This window comes from Crocodylus siamensis, chromosome 2 (genome assembly GCF_052110815.1).
Source record: "Crocodylus siamensis isolate JL-2025a chromosome 2, ASM5211081v1, whole genome shotgun sequence".
Classification (NCBI taxonomy): domain Eukaryota; kingdom Metazoa; phylum Chordata; order Crocodylia; family Crocodylidae; genus Crocodylus; species Crocodylus siamensis.
In genome coordinates this window covers 50,506,048-50,528,427 of record NC_143396.1, presented here as the reverse complement: position 1 = coordinate 50,528,427, position 22,380 = coordinate 50,506,048, and the positions used below count along the sequence as shown (strand labels likewise).

Sequence of the window (22,380 nt, the reverse complement as noted above, 5' to 3'; positions counted from 1 at the left end):
TTGTATCTTTTCTGTCCCTGGCATGTGGCTTGAACACTGAGGGTAGCCCTGAGGGTAGCCCTGGAATACATTAACCATTGCATCTTGTGCAAAACTAAGGAAGTGATACTCCCACTGTACCCTGCACTGGTTAGACCACAGCTGGAGTACTGCATCCAGTTCTGGGCACTGCACTTCAACAAGGACATGGAAAAGCTTGAGAGGGTCCAGAGAAGAACCACCCTGTCCCAGGGAAATAAGACCATAGATGCCAAAATGGCCTTCCACAGCAGGACCCAAGGCAGGGGCAACCCACCCAAAAACAGAAAGAGCCCTGAGAAGAGGGCATACTTACCTCTGGTAGGGAAGGAAGAGCTGTGCCAAAAAGAGTTGCCAGCATGGTTTATCAGCTGCATTTATTGCCAGCAGATGAATCATAAAAACCCACCGCCTGGCGGACTTAAAGGCCGGCAGAGAAGAATGGCAGGAGGGATGGCAGGGATGCCAGAGAGTGAAGCCAACATCCCCAGAAGGCATACAGCCCTGGTAGGGGCAGTACCCAGACCCTTTAAGGGTGTCTCATCCAGATTGGAGAAGGGGCATGATGTCAAGGGATCAGAGAGTACCGCAGACATTGGACCTGTAAGTGGGGTGGGCAGAAACCCAAGCCCAGATTCTTTCATTATTTTCCTTTCCTTTTACTTTAAGTTTTGAAAGACCTGGTGTCATGACCAAAGAAAAACCCTCCATGGGTCCAGGGTCACAAAGGAAGATTGAGACCAGATGAGCAGGAACCTGGAGGACGGTCATGTGTGAAGGCAGGGAACAATTGTACACCTCTCAGCTGTCTGAGATAAGCAAACTGGGTAACAGGCCAATGGCCCACCATCTGGTGATCCCAAGGGTGGTGCAAGGCTGGGGTGTAGGGGAGGTGGAGCCCCAAGAACATTTCCAACATGTAGTACCCGGAGCAGTGAGAAACCCCGGGAAGGAGCCTCCCCACTGAAAAAAGAGAAGACCAAGTCATGGCAGGAGAGTGTTTGGGCTTTCCTCAGAGTGGAGTGTGATCTAACAGCTAAAATCTGGGGACATACCCCTCGGCCAGAGCTGAGTGAACACTCGAAGGCCACCCGAAAACGCCTCTACAAGGTCAGACAGGGGCACACCCGTATGATCAGAGACTTGCTAGACAAGCCATACGAAGAGAGGCTGAGGGACTTGGGCCTCTTCAGCCTACAGAAGAGATGGCTGAGAAAGGACTTTGTAGTGGCTTATCATTATATCAGAGGAGTATCTCAAGAACTCAGTGAACAGCTGTTCACCAGGGCACCCCTGGGGCAGACCAGGAGCAATGGATACAAACTCCTGGAAGACTGGTTCAGGCTTAATTCCAGGAAAAACTCCTTCACAGTCAGGGTGTCCAGACTGTGGAATAAACTCCCTCCTATGGTGATGCGGTCACCTACCCTGGAAATCTTCAAAAGGAGACTGGACAGTCACCTTGCTGGGGTCACTTGACCCTAATTGTCTTTTCCTAACCAGTGCAGGGGGACTGGACCAAATGATCTACAAGGTCCCTTCCAACCCCTAACAATCTATGAATCTATTAATTGTTTCTTCTACTGCAAAATTCTTATTTGTCAAAGTGGAAATTTTTCTCAGAAACTGATTAGTCTCAGCAGGATGATGTTTTGTGTGTATGGCTGAGTGTGAATGGATTTTTTGGTTAGTGAATAACAAACTCCTCCGCCTTTTCTCCAAGAATATCCAGTAGGTTGGTGGTTAGAACAGAGACTAAAAGCCAGATTTCCCCCATCCCAACAATGCCATAATGACTAGGCTATAGAGTTCATTTAAGGCATGAAGGGCACATCTACATGTGCAATTAGTTCGAAGCAATAAACTGTAGTATGTATTGTGCTGTGATTTATTGCTTCTGGGTGTACTGTTTGAATATGTGCCTGGGACAACAGCACATTGAGCCAGGTCAGAGCAGCGCCAGCTGGCAGGGGTTTGGGGAGGTCAGCCTAGGGCTGCTCTGACCCAACTCAATGTCTTGCAGAGGGGCTGACTTCGGCACAAGGGTGCTTCACTGCAGGTAGCCAGCAGGCAGCCCCCACATTGCCTGCCCCAGCCAGTCATGTCAACATTTACACATGCAATGCTACACAGTAAAAAACACTGTAGCAGGATAGTACTTGTATTTAAAAGTTTACTCCTGCTGCAGAGTTAATTAGTTTACTCCAGCCTAATAGCCCTGTACCTGTAGACACGAGATGTTTACTGCAGAACCAATTAACCTACTCCACAGTGAACTTTCATGTAGACGCATTCAGAGAGATTAAGTCTATTCCTTTACCACTGCTACTTAAAGTCCATCACATATTGAATAGACATGGTTTGGAGATTTTTTCCTTTCGTTGTATTGTACTGGATGCTGTTTTTTGTTGTTGTTGCTGCTGTTTTAACTGTTGTGTTTGCTGATCCTGACAGAAAATAATTTGCCTTCAGATCAGACACAGACTACTCACAATGGACTTGTTTCATTTCAGATCTTGAAGACTGCACAAATAATTATTACAGAAAATAGTACTTGGGCTTCTGACTGTCAAATTCTGGATGTGGACTATTGGGTTTGGCTGAGTGGAAATCCAAACTTCTAATGGGGTGGAACATTCACTGGTTTGTAACAGTAAGTAATCATTCATTGTAATCATGTGTTCATTGTAAGCATCAGCTTTAAAAGAAAGAAAGGCAATACTTAGTTAGTGACTATAAACAGTACAACTTCCATTTAAACTTCTTAAATTAATTCCTTAAACATGATTACCTCAATTTTGGTTAAGAGATCCTGAAGCTCCCCTGATTCATTCATTGACAAAATTTTCTCAGCACCCTATTAATGAAAAGAAAACAATAGTAGACTTTGTGTTCAGTAACAAGAGTTACCTGAAGATTTGGTTTTGAAAATGTAACTAGCTTGAAGATAAAACATAAATCACATGAAGGCTCTTGTTATTAGATGAGTCTTTGGATTGCTAGAATGGCAAACAACATTAGCCAGCTTCCTGCAGTTTTAGTTACTAAAGCTTCTCTTCTTGTGAATTTTGCCACAACTTTGAATGTCAAGACTGTTTTCACCATATTTTTCAGCATGTACTTCCTGATAGAGTAGAAAATATGTCTTGTTACTATGTCAAAAATACAATTATATAAATATACAATTCACCAAAGAATGTAACTAAGCAATATGAGAGAAACTGTATTTCAACTATTTTGGCAGTTCAGCACTGACTTCAGACATAAAGTGGCTAATGCAGAAGAGAGAGAAAATAAGGGCAATGAAACTACTGTAACAACTCTGTAAAGTCAAACTCAGTAGTGAATAATAATAATTTAGTTTGAGTACATTAGGCCTTTGGGGATTTCTGTGATATGAACCAAAGCAGTAATGAAGTAGGTCCTCATTTTTCTCTCTGAAACTAAATGTTCAGAGATTACTGCAAACAAAATGAAAGTGCCAAGGAGGATGAAAAACTTTTTCCTTCTTTTTTCTAATCATCGTGGGAGCTATTTGGATGTTTTCCATTTAAATTATATAGCTGTGAATGTGTACAGAAGAATTATGACAGTACCCATCTCTTACCTAGCATTTTTCCTCCATAAGACTCAAATCACTTTGCAAAAGACATATTCGTCATTATACCCATCTTACAGATAAGGAAACAGAGGTAGGGAGTCATCCAGTTGGTCAGTGATGGAGCTGGGAATAAAATTCAATTGTCCAGAGTTCCAGTGGACTGCTGTTTTCCCTGGGCTGTACCATCTCTGCCACAGATTGATAATTAAAAGTATTACACTAAACAGTGTCTCATATAAGAAAAGCTTCTGCATAGGCATTCTTATTAACAAACAAAGAAAATACAGACTAAATGAAAGTATAGTAAGGTGGATACATAATTGCTTAGACCACCATACTGAATGAGTATTTATCAATGGCTGAATGTCTCATAAGGAGAAGATATCAAGTGGAGTTTCCCATGGGTCTTTCTTGGTTCTAGTATTAACATTTTCATAAATTATTTGAATGATGGGATTGATTGCATACTTAAAAGATCTGTAAAGGTTACCAGCACCAGAATTGGATTGAATGGCAGAGATTTGGGAGGGTAGGGCTAGGGCCCAGCATAACCTGGTTGCACTGGAGAAATGATCCAAAATCGTTCATGTGAACTTCAACAAGGACACATACAAAGTCCTAACTTGGGACAGAATAATTAAATATACTGAAATAACTACAAAGCTAAGTTGCAGTACTTGAGAGAAGGTCCTGGGTGTTACAGTGAATATGCTGAATATGTGCCAACAATGAGCTCTTGTCGCAAAAAATAGTCAACCACATATGGGTTGTATTAACAGGAGTGCCACTTGCAAATCCAAGTGATTCTTCTGTTCTATTCAGCCCTGGTGAGGCTTCATCTAGAGTATTGTGTCAAGTTTTGGGCCTCACATTTAAACAAGGATGTGGACTGACTGAAAAAGCTTCAGCAGAGAGGAATACAAATTATTAGAGACCTCAGAACTACGATGTATGAGGAAAGGCAGAAACAATTAGGATTATTTGATCCAGAGAAAAGACTGAGGGGGCAATTTGATAACAGTTTTCATATACCTGAAAGGCAAGTATAGGGAGGATGGAAATGGACTATTCTCTGTGGCTATAGGGGACAGGAGGAGTAATGGTCTCAAGCTGCAACAGATAAAATTTAGTTAGGAGTTTAGGAGGAATTTTCTGATAATGAGAATGGTCAAGCATTGGAACAAACTATCTGGAGAAGTTGTGGGATCTCCATCCATGGATATTTTCAAAAGCAGGTTAGACTTGGCTGGGTTGATTTAGTTAAGCATGATCCTGCCTTGAGCAAGCACCTAAACTACATGATCTCATGAATTCTCTTCCAGCCTTTCTTTCCTATGATCCTGTGCAGATTTGAATGTAATTGTTTTGGTTACAGACACTTTGAAGGACATACACTGGCACCCTGTCTCCAGACATTATTGTCCAAGTGCTTGTGCCCTGCCTTAAAAGCCTCTGAACAGAGAAGAATTTCTCCTGTTTGACTGAGTAGGAAAACAAACCTGAAATGTAGATGACAAGCAGATAAATTCTCTGCAAACATCATGAGAGTGTACTTCATGTTACCTCCATCAGTATATTTGGGAATGTTATTTGAGGAGGGATAATCCCAGAACAGAAGTAGGTGAGTGGCCAGTAGAGAAGGAAATACATTGAACTGGCAACCTTGGGTGTGAGAAATCTAGATGCACATACAGTCGATTCACTGACTGAAACAGCAAAGTGGTAGCACAGCTGCTTTCATGCCACTAGGCAGATCCTAGTAGTATATCCTCAGCTGTTATAAATTGTTAGGAGGTGATTAGCTGTGTCAGTCTGAAGTCAAACAGAAGGTAGGTCAAGATGGCATGTTAGAGTTTAATTGGTTCAGATTAGAGATGCACTGATACATCGGTCCAATATCAAATCGGTACTAATATAAAGAAAGCTGGCTGGATAAGATATCGGCCCTATGGGGCCGATAATTTGGCTGATAAATGCCCATGCTGTGTGCAGCCACAGCGCAGCATTCAGGCAGCATGGAGCACAGCCAGCACCATGGAGAGCTGCCTCCAGCTGGTAAGTCCAGTGTGGTAGAAGGTGAGGGGGGAGGGAAGGGGCATGGCAGGGCAAATCAACACCCCCCCCCCCGTGTTGAGGGAGGGGGCAGGGGCTGCTCAAATGGGAGAGCGGAGCCATGGCTCATGGGAGGGGAGGAGGCTGCCACCACTGCTTGCAGCCCAGGAGGGCATGGCGGGTGCCCCCCACCCCGATCTGCATGGGGAAGGACACACTGCACCCAGGGCTGCACAAGGCTCTTCTTGGTGAGGGCTGGGCTCAGAGTGGGCACCAGTGGCACTGGGAGGATGCTGCATCCACCCCAAATTTAGCTGCCACTCTGCTCCCAGTGCCAGTCATCCAGCACAGTCCGGGTTTTTCCTGGCACGTAGGTGGAGGCAGGGTGTTGAACTGGGGCTGCACTGGGCAGGTGGTAGCAGTGGCACTGGGAGCAGAGTAGCAGCAAAATTTGGAGTGCATGCGGCATCCTCCCAGTGCCACCAGTGCCCACTCTGAGCCCAGGCTCCGCCAAGAAGAGCCCTTCACAGACCCAGCTGCAGCCCACCCCACACAGATCAGAGGGTCATACACACACCCCCATGCCCACCTGGGGTGCAAGCACCAGCAGGAGCCATCTCCTCCACTGCATGAGCCATGGCTCTGCCCGCCCACCCCACCTGGGCAGCACCTGCCCCTACCCCCAACCCCTCCCTAACCATAGGGGGCATTGATCAGACCCCCCATGTCCCTTCCCTCCCCCTTCCCCTTCCACCACACTGGACTTATCAGCTGGAGGAAGCTGTATCAGAAATCGTATTGGTATTGGTTGATATGCCTCCTTTAATATCAGCTATCGGTATCAGCCGCAAAAATCTGTATTGGTGCACCGCTAGTTATTATGCATCCTCTACTTTAGGGAACTGATTGGCCACCTTGTCTGTGAAGTGGAGTAGCATCTAGGATTGGATGAGACCATTGGACTGTTTTTCTCTCTGTGTATGTAGAAATTATTAATGCACTTAATGTATTAATAAAGTTAGATTTTAGTTAAATTAAACTGCGTGATGCATATTCCATGTTCAGTCTGGGTTAATTATGCTTTAGTGATCCTTTAGCACCATGAGTGCATAACAGGGGGCAGGGTGAGGGTACCAGCAGCTCCATGTCCCAGAGAGTTGGGAGCCTCTCAGCCTCTGAGTAACGGAGGAAACTGCCTGACCTGAAGGAGGAGAAAGCGGGGAATGGGTCTGGAGCCATGGCAGGAGGTGTTGCCAGAAGCCAAGCCTGTCACAGTCTTTGAATGGGGCAGGGAAGACAGGCTGCCTGCAGCAAGCACCCAGCGGTCCACCTGCCCCTGCAGAGTGAGCAGTGATGAGGCTTGGCTGGCAGCCACCTGTACCAGGGCCTGCCTGGCCAACTTACCATGGTCCCTGGGCATCTGCATGCACAACAGCTGATCTGAGGCTGGGCAATGCAAAGCCCCCTGATATAGCACATGTTTAATAGATTTATAGATTCATAGATGTTTGGGTTGGAAGGGACCTCAGTAGATTGAATCTGCCCCCCTGCTCTGGGCAGGAAAGAACGCTGGGGTCACATGACCCCAGCCAGGTGTATGTCTAGCCTCCTCTTAAAGACCTACAAGATAGGGGAGAGCAGCAGTTCCCTTGGAAGCTCATTCCATATTTTGGCAACCCTTACGATAAAGAAGTTTTTCCTGACGTTTAACCTAAATCTGCTCTCCTTCAGTTTGTGGCCATTGTTCCTAGTTACTCCAAATGGTGCCCTGGTAAACAAAGCATCTCCTCTTCCTTGATACCTGCCCACTCTCCCCCCCACCCCCACCCCCCCTGGAAGAATTTGTAGGCAGCCACAAGATCAACACTCAGCCTTCTCTTGTGGAGGCTGAAGAGATCCAGGTCCCTCAATCTCCCCTCATAGGGCTCTGCCTGCAGGCCCCTAGCCATACGAGTGGCTCTCCTCTGAACCCCCTTGAGGTTGCTCACATTCCTCTTAAAGTGAGGCACCCAAAACTGGACACAGAACTCCAACTGCAGCCTAACCAACGCCACATAGGGGAGAACTATCACTCCCCTGGATCTGTTTGTCATGCACCTGCTAATTCATAGATTCATAGACACTAGGGTTGGAAGGGACCTCAGAAGATCATTGAGTCCAGCCCCCTGCCCCAGGGGCAGGAAGTCAGCAGGGGTCATAGTGTCCCAGCAAGATAAACATCCAAATTTCTCTTGAAAGCATTCAAAGTACGTGCTTGAACTACATCCGGGGGCAGTCTACTCCAAACCTTGGGAGCTCGGACAGTATAGAAGTTCCTCCTTATGTCCAGCCTAAAACGGTCATGGAGGAGTTTGTGACCGTTTGACCTTGTCTTCCTTTGGGGTGCTCTGGTGAACAAATGTTCCCCAGATCCTGGTGAGCACCCCTGATAAACTTATAGGTGACCACCAGATCACCTCGAGCCTGCACTTTTCCAGGCTGAAGAGTCCCATAGCTCTCAGCCTCTCATCATAAGGTCTGTTTTCCTGACCTTTGATCACATGCATGGCTCTCCTCTGCACTCTCTCAAGCTTCTCCACATCTATTTTGAATTGTGGAGCCCAAAACTGGACGCAGTACTCCAGCTGTGGCCTCACCAAGGCTGAGTACAAGGGGAGAATGACGTCCTGGGATTTGCTTGAGAAGCATCTATGGATTCAAGCCAGCATTTTCTCACTTTAGTAGCTTCAGCATCACATTGAAGGCTCATGTTCATCTTGTGGTCAATCATGACCCCCAAGTCCCTTTCATCTGTAGTGCTAACCAGCATGACACTGTCGAGCCTATAAGCATGCTGCACGTTTTTCCTCCCAAGATGGATAACCTTGCATTTTTCAGTGTTAAACACCATCAGGTTCTCATCCACCCATTTCCTGAGCCTGTCAAGGTCTGCCTGGATCACCCTTTTGTCTTCTGGCATGGATGCTTTGGTGTCATTGGCAAACTTGGCCAGTCCACTTCTGATACCAATGCCTACATCATTAATGAAGATGTTAAATAGTATAGGCCCTAGGACAGAGCCTTGAGGAACCCACTGGCCACAGTGTACCACAACAGTTGACTTCTGTCAGTTACCACCCTCTGGGTCCCTACCACAGAGCCAATTCCGAAGCCAATGGATTGTGGTGATGTCAAGGCTGCAGTTAGCCAGTTTAGCCAAGAGGTGATCGTGGGATAGTAACATGGGATAGGGACATGATGTGGGAGATTTCTTGGATTGTCCTGCCAAAGAATCTCAGACCTTACTTTTTCCAGTTCTTGGCATGTAATTCCTGAACAAAGACTACTTTTGGATACCTGCATGAAAATGATGTGACATTCACATATTTTAATACAATTAGGGCCAGATTCTATTCCACCTATTAGCATCTACATGAATGTAGGCACCTAATTGCAATTCTATTCTACCCAGCTCAAATCTCTGAAAATCTTCCCTGCATCTTTTGTAACATGTTGTCATTTTACCCTAAAAATTAAATCCCAGAAGAGCCTCAAAGAAGAGCGGGAGGAAGAGGAGGACCCATCTTCCTTTTTCATTACCTGCTTTGTTTTGTTTTTTTCTGTTTCCTTTTTGTTTTCCATGGACCTGATCAGTGTAAAATAGAATCATACATGGGTGGCTAAGTCCACTGGCCATTAAGATGGAATGTAACATGAATACAAAGTACTGAATGTAGATATGTAAAGATCATAAAATAAGCAGAGTCACTGATGAAAGAGCTGGGCTTAAATTCATACCTATTCTTTATTTCATTTCCCCATCTAATTGGCACATATATTCATTTAATTTTCAGAAATTGTCCATTCCCTAATTAAAGAGAATACCACCATTTACACACAACTATTTTAGTAACCACAAGTGCTGAGAAGAAAAATATTGGTCCAGTCCCTCAAAGGTATTTCAGTGTCTAATTTCTATTGGCTGAAATCAAGGGCAGTTAGACTCAGAAATACCTGTGATTATACAAATCATTATGCTTTATGGGAGTTTTATTGAAATGAATCCGATACTGGATTATTTGCTAAAAAAAAAAGTTAAAGGGAATGTCACTAAAATTCAGAAAAACAGCCTAAAGGCTGAGGGTATCATACCACCAAGTATGGTAGGGGATGCAGAGTGATGTTTAGATTAAGCCCAACACTGTCTTTCTTTTTTCTTTTTCTTTTTTTTTAAGTATGGAAGTGTACAGTTGTGAGTGTTTCTAAGATACTAGAAGAAAACAACATAACTTCACATGTTTTGGTGTAACTGGAAACTGTCTGCATGGTATTTGCCTTGGAAAACATCCAAAAGAATCCATGATAAAGCCATCCATTTCAATCATCAAATCTGCCCTTGTTTTAGTACATTGAGTTCTGATTCCCTGCGCCAAAGCGGACACTTTCTTTTGAAGTTAGGGTAAAAGTATATCTAATACACTAACCGAATCAGAGATGCATAACTCCATAAGGTGTACCCTGCCTCCTTTCTGACTTGAGTAACATGGCTGGCTATTTCATTCTTCTTTTGGTCCATCTCTCTGGATTGCCTGTCTTATTGTTCAGCTCAGTTCCCTCAAGGCTTCCCTCCTGACTCAAGTTAACAGAATCCCCCAGCATCCCAGGATGCTTTGCACCTCCTCTACAAACCCTCTCTCATGGGATGGGCAGGCTGGCCTTGGCCCATGCCATCTCTTCCAGCCAAGCATGCCCAGCCCACCCCATCCCTGGGCTGTTACAGAACAGGAGGCAGGAAACACTCTGTTCTGCAGCCTTGGCCTTGCCTGATCCAGTCAGCATGGTGGGGCAGGGAAGAGAGAACAGAGCCCTCCCTCCACAGCCCCAACCCCGATCCCTGGTGTGCAAGGGTTTTCCCCTGGCCCATGCCAGTCACTGATGCAAAGGGAGCAGTCCCTCCAATCCAGGGCTGGCCTGGATCCCTGTGCCTCAGTGGGGGTTCCCCACCCTGGGCCCTGCTGCCAATGCAGAGGGGGAATTCTCCTCTCCCACCCCGCAACATGGTCCTATGCTGGCTTAGCCCCACCCCCCAGGTCTGTGTGTGTGGAGGTGACAGGCCCTCCAGGCCAGGGCTGAGCCAGCACCAGACTATGCTAAGGGGTGAAAGGGGGGAATTCCCCTCTGCACTGGTGTCAGGAGTCTGAGGACCTTACCCAGGGCAAGAGAAGCTCCTGCTGAGGTATGAGGCCATGTGGGATGATTCAGGGTATCACTCAGCCCAGGATGGAGGAAATGTTCCTTCTCCCCCGCACCTGTGAGGGCAGGGTGAAGCCGGTGACAGACCATGCTGAAGGGTAGGAGGAAGTAATTCCTCCTCTGACATTGCTCAGGGCACCTTGCCTGGAATGGCAAACCTCGGCTGAGGTCTGGGGATATCTGCATGTGGCTTAATGCCCTGCACTAGCTGGGCCTCAGGATAGAGGGAATGTTCACCCCTGGTAAGGGGGACATCAGGGGGCCAGGGAGGGAGGTGCTGTGCAGCCAGTCAGGGATGGGCCCCACTCATCTGTATTCATGTACTCTTGGCAATGGCCAACAGTCTGGGAGGCATGTTCTAGCACACCCCAGCTTCTGGTCTGGGCTACTACAGCCGTCTGGCTGCTTTTCCAGATTAAAACGTGCACGTCAGTTCACTTCACTTCGTTACAGTTTAGGGAAACCTGGGAAGATTGAATTGGTTCAGCCTTGGGCTTTTTGATTCTCTGTACTTAGTCTCCAAAAAAATCCTTTTTTCACATACATTTTCAACGGCAAGTTTATCTATTGCCAGTCAATGACAGACAGTATTTGTTCTGATGGTGATAATCTGGTCAATCAGTGAGAAGAGGAATAAAGAGCACTTGAATATTTATTTATTTCTATGTATTAATAAAACAAAATTAACTTGATTATTATGCTAATCACTGTTTTAATCAACTTTTTTGTTTTTACTTTTTATTAAGGCCATGGGGCCAGTTTTTATTTCAGTTATACTTTTATTTATCCAAAACAACTTTTTTGGCTTCGTTTTGGTCCATTATGCAACTTCTGCAGATGAATGGTTGATAGAAAGCAGTTTCTGAAGCACTGGTAACCTTTGTCAGTGAACCTTGGGCAAACAACATGCTGATATATATTAACCATTGCATCTCATGCAAAACTAAGGAAATTATACTCCCACTGTACTCCACACTGGTGAGACTGCAGCTGGAGTATTGCGTCCAGTTCTGGGTGCCGCACTTCAACAAGGAGGTGAAAAAATTTGAGAGAGTCCAGAGAAGAACCACCCATGTGATCAGGGACTTGCAAGACAAACCATATGAGGAAAGGCTGAGAGACCTGGGCCTCTTCAGCCTACGGAAGCAAAGGCTGAAAGGGGACTTGGTAGTGGCTTACTGCTACACCAGGGGAGTACATCAAGAACTTGGTGAACAGCTGTTCATCAGGGCACCCCTGGGGAAGACCAGGAGCAATGGAAGGCCGCTTCAGGCTCAATTCCAGGAAAAACTCCTTTATAGTTAGGGTGTTCAGACTGTGAAATAAACTCCTTCCAGTGGCGGTGCAGTTATCTACCCTGGAAATCTTCAAAAGGAGACTAGACAGTCATCTTGCTGGGGTCACTTGACCCCAGTTGTCTTTTCCTGCCTAGAGCAGGGGGACTGGACCCAATAATCTACAAGGTCCCTTCCAGCCCCTAAGAATCAATGAATCTATGAAGAGAATCTCAGTAAAATATACTGTAGTTCAAAAAACTCCTATGTCTGGAATATCTGCCATTTCTCAGTTGAAAGAGATCTAGATTCAGTAGTGTCAAAACAGGCATATCTTCTGACAGCAATGTTCTCAGATTTATAGACTCTCAGATTCATACATTCTAAAACCAAAAGATCTTCCCCTGCCATGAGATGTGAATTTGTTGAATCTGCACACATGAATCCAAAGTTACTTTCTGTTGAGTCTGCTAATGCCAATGCGTGTATACTTTAATTTTGTTTACAATATATTTTCTACCTGCCAGGCTGGTAGCACTCTTTGCCACACTTTTTGTTGGGGTCACTTATTTCTGCAGGCTCTGAGACAAACCTAACACCCCCACACTTCCAACACCTGCATAACTGACACCTTAACTTGTGGCTGAACTAAAGCATCTCTTAGAAGGCTATTCAAAGAGCTGATTATAACAGAAAAGCCACTGATAAATTATTCCACTGGTTCCTTATCTTACACAGTTGCAAAATGCAAAAGTATTGGATAGATAAGACTCCGCTAAATTCAATGCAAATATAGCAATAACCATTTCTTATTTTACAGCAAATTATATTTTAGAAAATATTGTTTACTTCAATGAAGCTATACAGATTTAAATATAGTTTTTATTAAATAATCCTAGCTCATGTAGTAAATCAAAATAATCTGGTTGTTAAACTCAATGCCTATATATATAGGGCAAATTAGGAAGGGAAATACATTTTTTAAACATTTTGAAATTATTAAATGGATAAATGTGTAAAGTATTCAACATGCTTTGTAAACAGGATGAATAATAGAAGACAAAATTAATCAAATATTTATATGAAAATAAAGCAAAGCAGAATGTATTTGAAAAAATATTCAACTACCTATTAAGCTCTTCCTACTGAGGGACTGTACTTTGCTTATTCTCCTATCTATCCTTCCTCCATAATGAAGACATTATATAACAGCCCTAAATGCCGTTAGAAAAAGCTAGATGAATGCTTCAATTTAATTTTTTATCACTTTCTTCTCTCAGAGATGATTTTTCACTTTGCTCCTGTATCCCAGCAGAGGGCATGATTCTGTTTCAGATAGAGACAGGCCTCAGGTAAACAAAGAAAGAGATTAGAGCAAATGTTAAAGAGCCTGCCATAAAAAGAATCTGGAATTTACTGAAAGAGTGATAACATGAAAGCATGTGTCAAGGAATCTGGCAATTCAATTTTGAAAAAACTTAGGGAGCTTAAAAATCAAATATAATGTTTCATAAAGGACTAGTCTCAGCATAGACTGAACAGAGGCAGTACGCTTTGTCTTACTGCCCTGCCTGAGGATTCCATTTCTTTCATTCTGTCCTTATAGAAAATGCCAATTATCATAGTGTCTTGAAGATTTTGCAACATAATGTACAATGCCCTAATAATGGCATTGTTAATTTGGTTGATTTCAATGAAGTTTATTATATATGCAGCGTGTTATGGTTGATCACTGGATTTACCTAATCAGATATAATCCTCTCCCTTTTAAACTTTTCAAAATTTTCTTGGCTTATTTTTTCCTTCCTTTTATTTAATCACTTAAAGTGGTCTGCTTCACATCTAGGTTCTCTTTTATAAAGTTATGTGCAATCTCCCATTAGGAAAGGATTAGAATAATAAAAAAAAATTCTATGATTAATTTACTAACATATTGGGCTTCTGTACTTTTGTTCCATTTGCATATCAGAAGATTAGAAGAAAGCTATCAAAAAGGCATTATAGAAACATACACTGTTACCTACAAGAGGGAAGTCTGTAATTAATTCCCAATCAGTTCCTAATGGAAAAAATGTATCCAGTACAGCAGCTAGTAAGCTTCAAAGAACAAGTTAAGTTCTGATTCACTGTATCATGCACTTCACTTCAGGTGCCATTTCCCTGGGTAGTTAGCTGGATAGAAAGATCCAGAAAATCAGTGTATCCAAGGCAGATTCTGGATGCTACCTAAATATTTGTAATAGCCTTGGTATGAACCAGGACATATTTATTTGATCTGTTTTCTTTCTCCCCAATCCTGAGATCATAATATGGCTACCCACAATAATCAAAAACCTGCAGAATCTCACAGCATTTTTACTATGTTTATGGTTCAACTAAAGTGAACTTACAAAACTTCAAGTTGCACTCAGATGACTAAGTCTCCATGCTTCATCACAAGAGGAAGGAACTGTTAGACATAAATTATCAGTGGCCATGTCTACACATGAAAATTCTCTGGGTTGTGCTTATTCTAGAGTAATTTACTGTAAATTAAACCGCCCACGGGCAGGCACCTGCACATGCAGAGAAATGGGAGCAGATTTGTTGCTCATGGCAGAAGTCTGCTCCCACACCCACTAGCCATGTGATCACAGAGCAGGGGCTGGGAGCTCCCTTCTGCCAGGGCAGGGGGACATTGTCTTGTGTGTGTGTGTGTGTGTGTGTGTGTGTCCCATCCCCCCTGGCTCTGGTGATGAAGCCAACCCCTACAGCAGGCTGCTCCCAGGGGCAGAGAGCAATCTCCAACCCCCTGCTGTCCAGCTGATCAGAAGCACATTTGCTCCCAGTCAGCCATCTATGTATGCTGTACTGCACAATAATTACTCCTGAGTAAATTTACTATTTGTATTTACAGGTAGCAAATTTACTTGCAATTAGAGCAAATTGCTGCATAGTAAGCATCTGCACATGTATATGGTGATGCTTACTGTGCAGTAATTTGCTGTAATCTCAAGTAAAGCAACTTGGGTAGATGTACCAATGGTCTTGGGAACAAATTTCCATATCTCTGGTTATCAAAAAAGTGTAAGTTCACCATTGAAAAGAATCTGAAAGTTGTATTCTCTGCTGTACCTTGCAGCAGCTAGCAGTGGAAAACTTTGATTCCCTATTAGGGTTATAGATTCTATCTCTTGGCCCCATGGTCCTTGATCAGCTTCCTCAGCCTTTGTTTTCTTAATCTGACTCTGTTCTATTTCCAGTTGAAAAGTGGATTGTTCCCATATGAACTATGAATTGCCCAGCTGCAGCGCATGGACATAAACCAGAACACCTTACTGGCACACTCTTTCATTTTCACCTGCTTGTGTGAAGATATTGGAAAGATAGTTTAACAATAAGGTCATTTATACAGTCCAGAAATAACAGAGAGCAGTCTGTGTCCTGGGATGAACTGTACAGAGGAATACTCACCTGCGGCTCGAAATGCAGCACACGAGGGGCAGAAGACACAACCCGCGCAGCTCGTCAGCCGCCTGTTTATCCAGCTGTGGCCAGCCGGTGACGTAAGTGCTGAACGCCTGCCGGCACAGACAAAAATGGCAGTGCACGCTGCAGACAGAACCCACGCAGCGGGGAGTCAGAGGATGCAGCCACATATGACCCCACAGTGGAAGCGACCTGATCCACAGGACCAGGGGAGCAGGAACGGCTGGGACAGGGGCAAGGAGGAAGAGGAGGATCATCTTGGTGATGCTGCAGATGGAACGACGGAGGGATGCCAGGAACGCTGCTTAAGGACGACGGGGGGAACACTGGAAGAAGTCCGCCCCGAAAGAGAAGGACTGCGGGGGAACCCAGGAAGGGTTGCTGTCGGAGTTAGCATCGCCACTGGACCTAGATGTGCCTTAGACTAGGCAGGAAACCTGATTGCCTAAGGGGATGAGGCAGCCAGTGTCCTGTTGAGACCCAGGAAGGTAGAAGGGTAGTTAAAGGGGCAGGGAGCCTGGTTTTGTGTTGAAGCATCTTTCTTTCTTTTCTTCTTTGATTTGTTCCACCCCCCGAGCTCCAGGGGAATCTGAGGGTAGCAGGCCCATGTGTGAGACAGATAGTGTCAGGGCCTGAGGGGGACCTGGTCTTAAGGGTCCCAGGAGCAAGACACAGACCATCCGGACACTGGTCCACAGGAGGCACGAGGCCGGGGTGTAGGGATGGCGGAGCCCTGTGAGTAACCGCCGGGAGGAACTGTGGGTCTACGAGCACGCCTGATGAACGGCCCCGGACACTGAGGTTCAACACATCGTGGCAGGAGAGCACGGGGTCGAAGATTCAGGTGGAAGTCACCAGCTCAGGCAGAGGCACAAGCCCATGAGGCATGTAACATCAGTCACCTGAGCGAGAGCGGCACAAGAGTAACTGGTCGAGGCCCAGCAGCTACAGTCTGATTTATTCTATCCAAAGTGTTTAATACTGAAATGGCTTTAAATAGGCTAGACCATACTGTCTGATGCTCAACTGTTCCTCTGTTTAAGGAATGACTAGTAGACCTGTGCAAAGCTTCAGTCTCTGATTCGATTCAGTGGAGATCCAGCCTGATTTGGTGGCTGAATCTCCAAATCCAAATCTCTCCAAATCAAATTGGAACTCTCCGAATCAATTCAGAGAGATTTGGAAAGATTTGGAGATTCAGACATAGAAAGAGCTTGAAATGTTTTTTCTACATACCTCTAGGTTGTAGGGGCTTGTGATCGCTGCAATGCTGGAGCGCATGGAGTATCCCACATAAGCACAGGGGGCTCTCCAGCACACTCAGCAGCAGACCTGAAAGTGGACCAGAAGCACTTCCAGGTCTGCTGGTGAGCTCACTGGGGGCCCACATTGCACCCCCTCAGCTCAGTGCCTGGTGCCTCCTGGGTCTGGGGGAGAGGGCCAATCGCCGAGCCGAGGTGGTGTGGGGGGGCCCCCAGCATGCTCCCCAGCAGACCCAGTGTTTCACCACTGAACACATGGAGGCCTCTCCCTCCCCCGCCCACATCTATGGGATGCTGTATGTATCCTGGCTACCTCAAGGTATGTATAAAACATTTTTAAAGCTGTGTCTGTGTCCAAATCACTGATTCTCTGAATCAGCATCAAATCTTCCAATTCTGATTCAGCTGAATCAAATCAGGACAGTGATCCAAATCAACGAATTGAATGACTGCCCCTGATTTGGGCCGAATCCAAATCAAAGAGAGCCTGCTTCGCACAGCCCTAGTACCTCACGACTTCCTGAAGAAAACAAAATTCATCCATCATGCTCGAAAGACCATAATCAGGGGCTTATGACAGCTAAGCTGTATGAAATAATTTATTTATTTAACTTCAATATGTCAATATTTTTCCCTGTTCATCAGTTTACTAGAAGCAGATTGAAATTTCCTTAAATTTGGTCACTATATATTTTTAAACTTAACAAATTATATGAATAAATCTTAGTCTGTTTCCTGTTTATAATCAGTTAATTGGAATTCCTCAGTATTAGAAATCTGAACTGTTTCATTTATCACAAAGCTCAGATGTTTCTAACTGGATAAGTAACTCTTAGAAATCAGTTTTCAGTACAAGCAGTCAAAGTTAAAACTCTGAAATTCACCATTTATCAATAGTCAGGGACTATTACACACAACAATGTGGAATTTGTCTTAGTCATGGTGCCTAGGGCTAGGAACAGACATTCAAAAAGCCTGAGCCTGAATTGATTCAATCTTTGCACGTTAGTCTAACCTGGATAGGCTGAACCAGTCTTTAACTGGACAGATATTCTCTCTGGGCTGAGGAAATTCAGGCACATGCCTGCAGCAGCTCAGGCTACAAGCAAGGAGGTGCTAGAGCAGCCCTTCCAAGTGCTGAGCTGAGGGAGAACATGGCCAGGCCCCAGCAGGATGCTCTGATTAGGGAGGTCTGCCTACATCATCATAGACTTTTCTCCACTGGTTGCTCAAGGGGTGGGAGTGTTGCCAGCCCCCAGCCCCCTGCTAGCATTCTGAAGCAAGGGGGGGCAGGTTGCAGTGCATGCATCTGTTGATATCAAGCATTTCAATCTCCCTCTCCCTGCTTCTTTATATGGTCTGCAGAAAACTGACAGCAAGCAAGCCAGCAGGGGACTGATAACAGTGATTATCACCTCATCAGCAAAACGATAGGCTGTCTCCATTACTTCAAACTCTTCTTAAACAGCTTACTGGATGACCTGTTGATTAATTCCAAACAGCCCTAAGCAGTCACTGTCCTGTCTGCCTGTGCCAGTGAAATTGGAGAGAGACACACACACCTCTCAGCATTAGCTAGCATACCACATGCCCATGGGCCAGGGGGCTGGGGTCTGTGCTGTGGGAGATGGGAGGAAGGGAGGGAGGGGGAGATTCCGGCTTGAGCAGTGAGAAGTTGTGGGGGGGCAGGGGGGAGCCAAGCAGACATTGCTGTGCCTGCAGTCTCTGTTGGAGCTTCCGAGTGGGAGCAGAGGGGAGGAGCCAGCTCTGTTGTGGAACAGAGAGCCCTGCCCAGCCCAGAGAGCAAGCCAGGATTCTGGGGGAGTCTGGTTCACCTCATAAACTGGTTTGACCCTAATCAGTTAAGTCTGATACTACATTCAGCCAGGCTCATCTCAAACTGGTTTCAGCCATTTTCAAACTGGTTTATGTGCACTGAACATCTGTTCTGTTACAGGTTTAAAAGTTTCTGATCACTTTAACTAGTTTGTGTGTAAAGTTTCTCCCTAGTCTAGGAGGATATGATGCAGGATAGATCACTCTACCTAGTTTCTTACACTTCTTCTTTAAAATAGTTGGGGCCAAGCTCTTTATCCAGTGTAGCAAAATTAGCTCCAATCCCCTTCCTTTGCTGATTCTGCTGCCTGGATTTCTGCTCCCTTCTCTGCACTCTCTGCCTGATCTCCTGCTCTGCTTTCACCTTCCTGCCATTTGCTCCTTTCTGATCTCCTGCTCTGCCCTCTGCTTCCTGCCCTATCTGCTTCTGTGCTGCCTGTCCCTCCCTCATATGCTGTGCGCCACAAACAGAGTTATCCTGTACCATTTATAGCACTTGTGCCAAAAGATGCCCACCACTGCTCTAAAATATGCCACTGTTAGAGAAAGGCTACTGGGCTGGATGGACCCTTGGTCTGGACCAGTATTGTAAATCCTATGCTCTTATTCTGAAAAAAATATTTTAAGAATTTAAGATTTGCTGTTTTGGCAGGCAGACCTGGAAGACTTGATTAATCAAGTCTGCTCCAACATGCTGTAATTCTAGTGCATCAGAGCATCCTTGTTACACAAATATCGGTGCCCTTACTTGTTAGAACGTTCAGAGAAAGCCATCACATGTAAGATGTAAACAGTCTAAAAAATGCAAATACGAATTTGTTGGGTTTTTTCCTTAGTAGTTCAGATCCAAACTCAAGACCTTCCACTTTATCTACTTCTTTATTGTCATTGCTCACCTCTTTAATAAAAACCAATGCGTTTAGCAACACATCTAAAATATCCCTAATGTGCTGAAATACAACTTGCCTGTGTACTCCCTACCTCACTTCTAGTGACTGTTACTAGTTCCTGAATCATTAAAATGCATGCATAATGCACAAGCTTTCAGAACTCTTTTAGGAATATTTTCTTTCTAAATCACCAATCTTTATAATTCTTGTTTCTGAAAGAAAGTTGTATGAGTAGCTGAGCCCCAAATTTTTACCTCAACTTGCCAGAATTCAAGCTTTAATCACAGTTTTTCATTTGTACTGTATATCTCAACATAAAAGAGCACTGGTGTTTTTCACTTAGGTACATTTATACATGATTATCAGAGTTGCTAACACAAGACAAATATTGGTACTGCAATCTGCAACATTTTACTTAGAACCAAACTCTTTGCTGATGTGTATTTTACCCTTCTACCAGGCCCTGGACAAAGCTTGCATTCAAATTCATGGTAAAAAAGCTTTAGTTGTCAGTAAAAAGATTATAGATGATCAGTAAAATAATTTTTCTTAGGTTGGCAATCCTGCTTGACTGCAGCAATGGTTTTACACCATGTTACCTCCATCCCAGGGGACACCTACTCACCCCTACATCCTAATATCCCCCAAATGAACCCTGTGGTGTGCTGTCTCCCTCTGCCTTACCCTTGCCATTCCCAAACCCTGGTCCCAGAACAGATCCCCAAAGAAGGGCTACTGTCTGCCTACCTGCAACCCAGCAGTGTGTATGTGTGTGTGTGTATATATATATATATATATATATATATATATATATATATATATATGTGTGTGTGTGTGTGTGTGTGCATGTGTGTGCGCGTGTATAGTGTTGTTAAAACATGGGGCAATATGGATTTGGGGTTACCTTTTCTAACCCAAAATTGGAGATTTTAATAAGTCAGAAAAAAACAGGATCCCTGGTTATCAGCTCTCTGCTGGCTTGCTTGCCTGTCCGTTTGCTGCAGAAAGTATACAGAGGCAGGGAGAGGGAGATTGAAAAGTTCTGTAGTATCAACAGATGCATTCACTGTACCCCTCCTCCCCCTCCTTGCCTCAGAGTGCTGGCAGGAGGCTGGGGTCTGGCAACACTCCCACCTCTTGAGCAGCCATCGGGGAAAAGCCTGGAATGGTGCCAGCAGACCTCCCTAATCAGAGCATCCTGCTGGGGGCTGGCCATGCCCCTCTCAGCTCAGCACTGTTGAAGGGAAGGGAGGGCTGCTCTAGTGTCCCCCAACTTCTGGCCTCAGCCACTGCAGGCATATACCTGCATTTCCTCAGTCCAGAGAAAATGTCTGTCTGAATACAAACTGGTTCATCCTAGCCAGGTTAGACTTACCTGCAAAAGTTGAATCAATATAGGCTCGGGTTTTTTGAATATCTGTCCCTAACCTAAATTCTTACCTCAAGCTTCTTTCCCACAAGCAATCTTCAATCAAGCTCCCAGTGGTTTAGTTTGTTTGTTTGTTTGGGGGGGTTTTTTTACAGACTGTTTATTTTTTTATGGACTTTACAGACAGGTGCTTTTAGCCTGTTTTTTGATGGTCTGCCTGTAAATTTACATACAGCTGGCAACCCTCTAAAATTAAAAGGCAAAAACGTGTGCATCAACAAAGGGAATTAAGTATATAAGCATAGGGCATGTCTACACATTGCCCTACAGTGATGTTGTTACTTAACTGTGCTTTAGTACTTCCTTTAGTACTTCCTTTATTATGAAAGCATGGCTTAGTAACTGCCCATATCATGCCATACACATAGTGCATGGTTATTTTAGCAGCTATTTTGCTGTAGCAGCACACTATAAGGGGGGAGTGTGCCACTACAACAAAGTAGCTACTAGTCATGTGTAGATGACACCCATGGATGCTACAGCAACAAAGTCGTGTGTAGATGCGCCCATAGTGTAGAAAATGTAAGAGTGCATACCCGTTGAAGAAATTGAGAAGCAAGCAAATAGAACAATTTCATGTGCAAATATGCTCAAATACAAAAGTTTCAATTGCCAGTTTCATTTTGACTGTTTTCTACCAAAGCACATGGATTAAGTTTCGTGGTGTGAGAAAATGCCCATTTCTCTGTATTCTTATGCCTAGACATGTAAATATGAACTATTTCTTCAGAGACTGAAAATAACTCTTGTTGCTGCATCTCACCCACCAGTTTCCCTCCTTTATTTCATCCATGTATTGCATAAGGTAATAATCCAGCCCGTGAGTTCCCTAAGACAGGGACTTTCCTTTCAATGAATATCTGGATAGCACCTAGCATGATGGGCCTCAGTTTCTGATTGCTCCCCTTAGGTACTCTGGTAATAAAAACAACAAACAATAACAATTTTTCATTCTTATGGGTTAACAGCTACACCTATAAATTGCAGAGTAGCATTCCTGCTGTACTTACCCCAAGATAATGGCCATCAATAAACACAACAGGTAGTGATGGAACTTCACATACCCTCCTGCACCTTTCATCTAGTTCTTTTCCATAATCACTGTTCAGAGCAATATTTTTCTCTTCAAACTTCACTCTGTGATTTTGGAAGATCTTCCTTACCAGTTCACATCTTTCAAAAGTGGTTCTAACCACACGAAGGCTGGTAGTATAAATTATGATGCGGCCAAATTCTAGAACCGTTGATACCTGGAAAATAAAATGTTCTCAGTTCTCATTCCAGCAAATAAAATGTTAATAGTCATATTTATTTCATG

General features: G+C 44.4%; 1 protein-coding gene across 1 annotated transcript in view; it reads right to left on the bottom strand.

The window, feature by feature from the left end:
- Positions 1 to 22,380, bottom strand: part of GRXCR1 (glutaredoxin and cysteine rich domain containing 1) — a 72,488-nt gene that overhangs the window by 4,375 nt on the left and 45,733 nt on the right. The window contains exons 2-3 of the mRNA XM_090035858.1: positions 22,073 to 22,312; positions 2,810 to 2,875 (exon numbers count right to left, since the gene is read on the bottom strand). Of these exons, the coding sequence (XP_089891984.1) occupies positions 2,810 to 2,875; positions 22,073 to 22,312 (306 nt within the window). The remainder of the gene's footprint in view (positions 1 to 2,809; positions 2,876 to 22,072; positions 22,313 to 22,380) is intronic.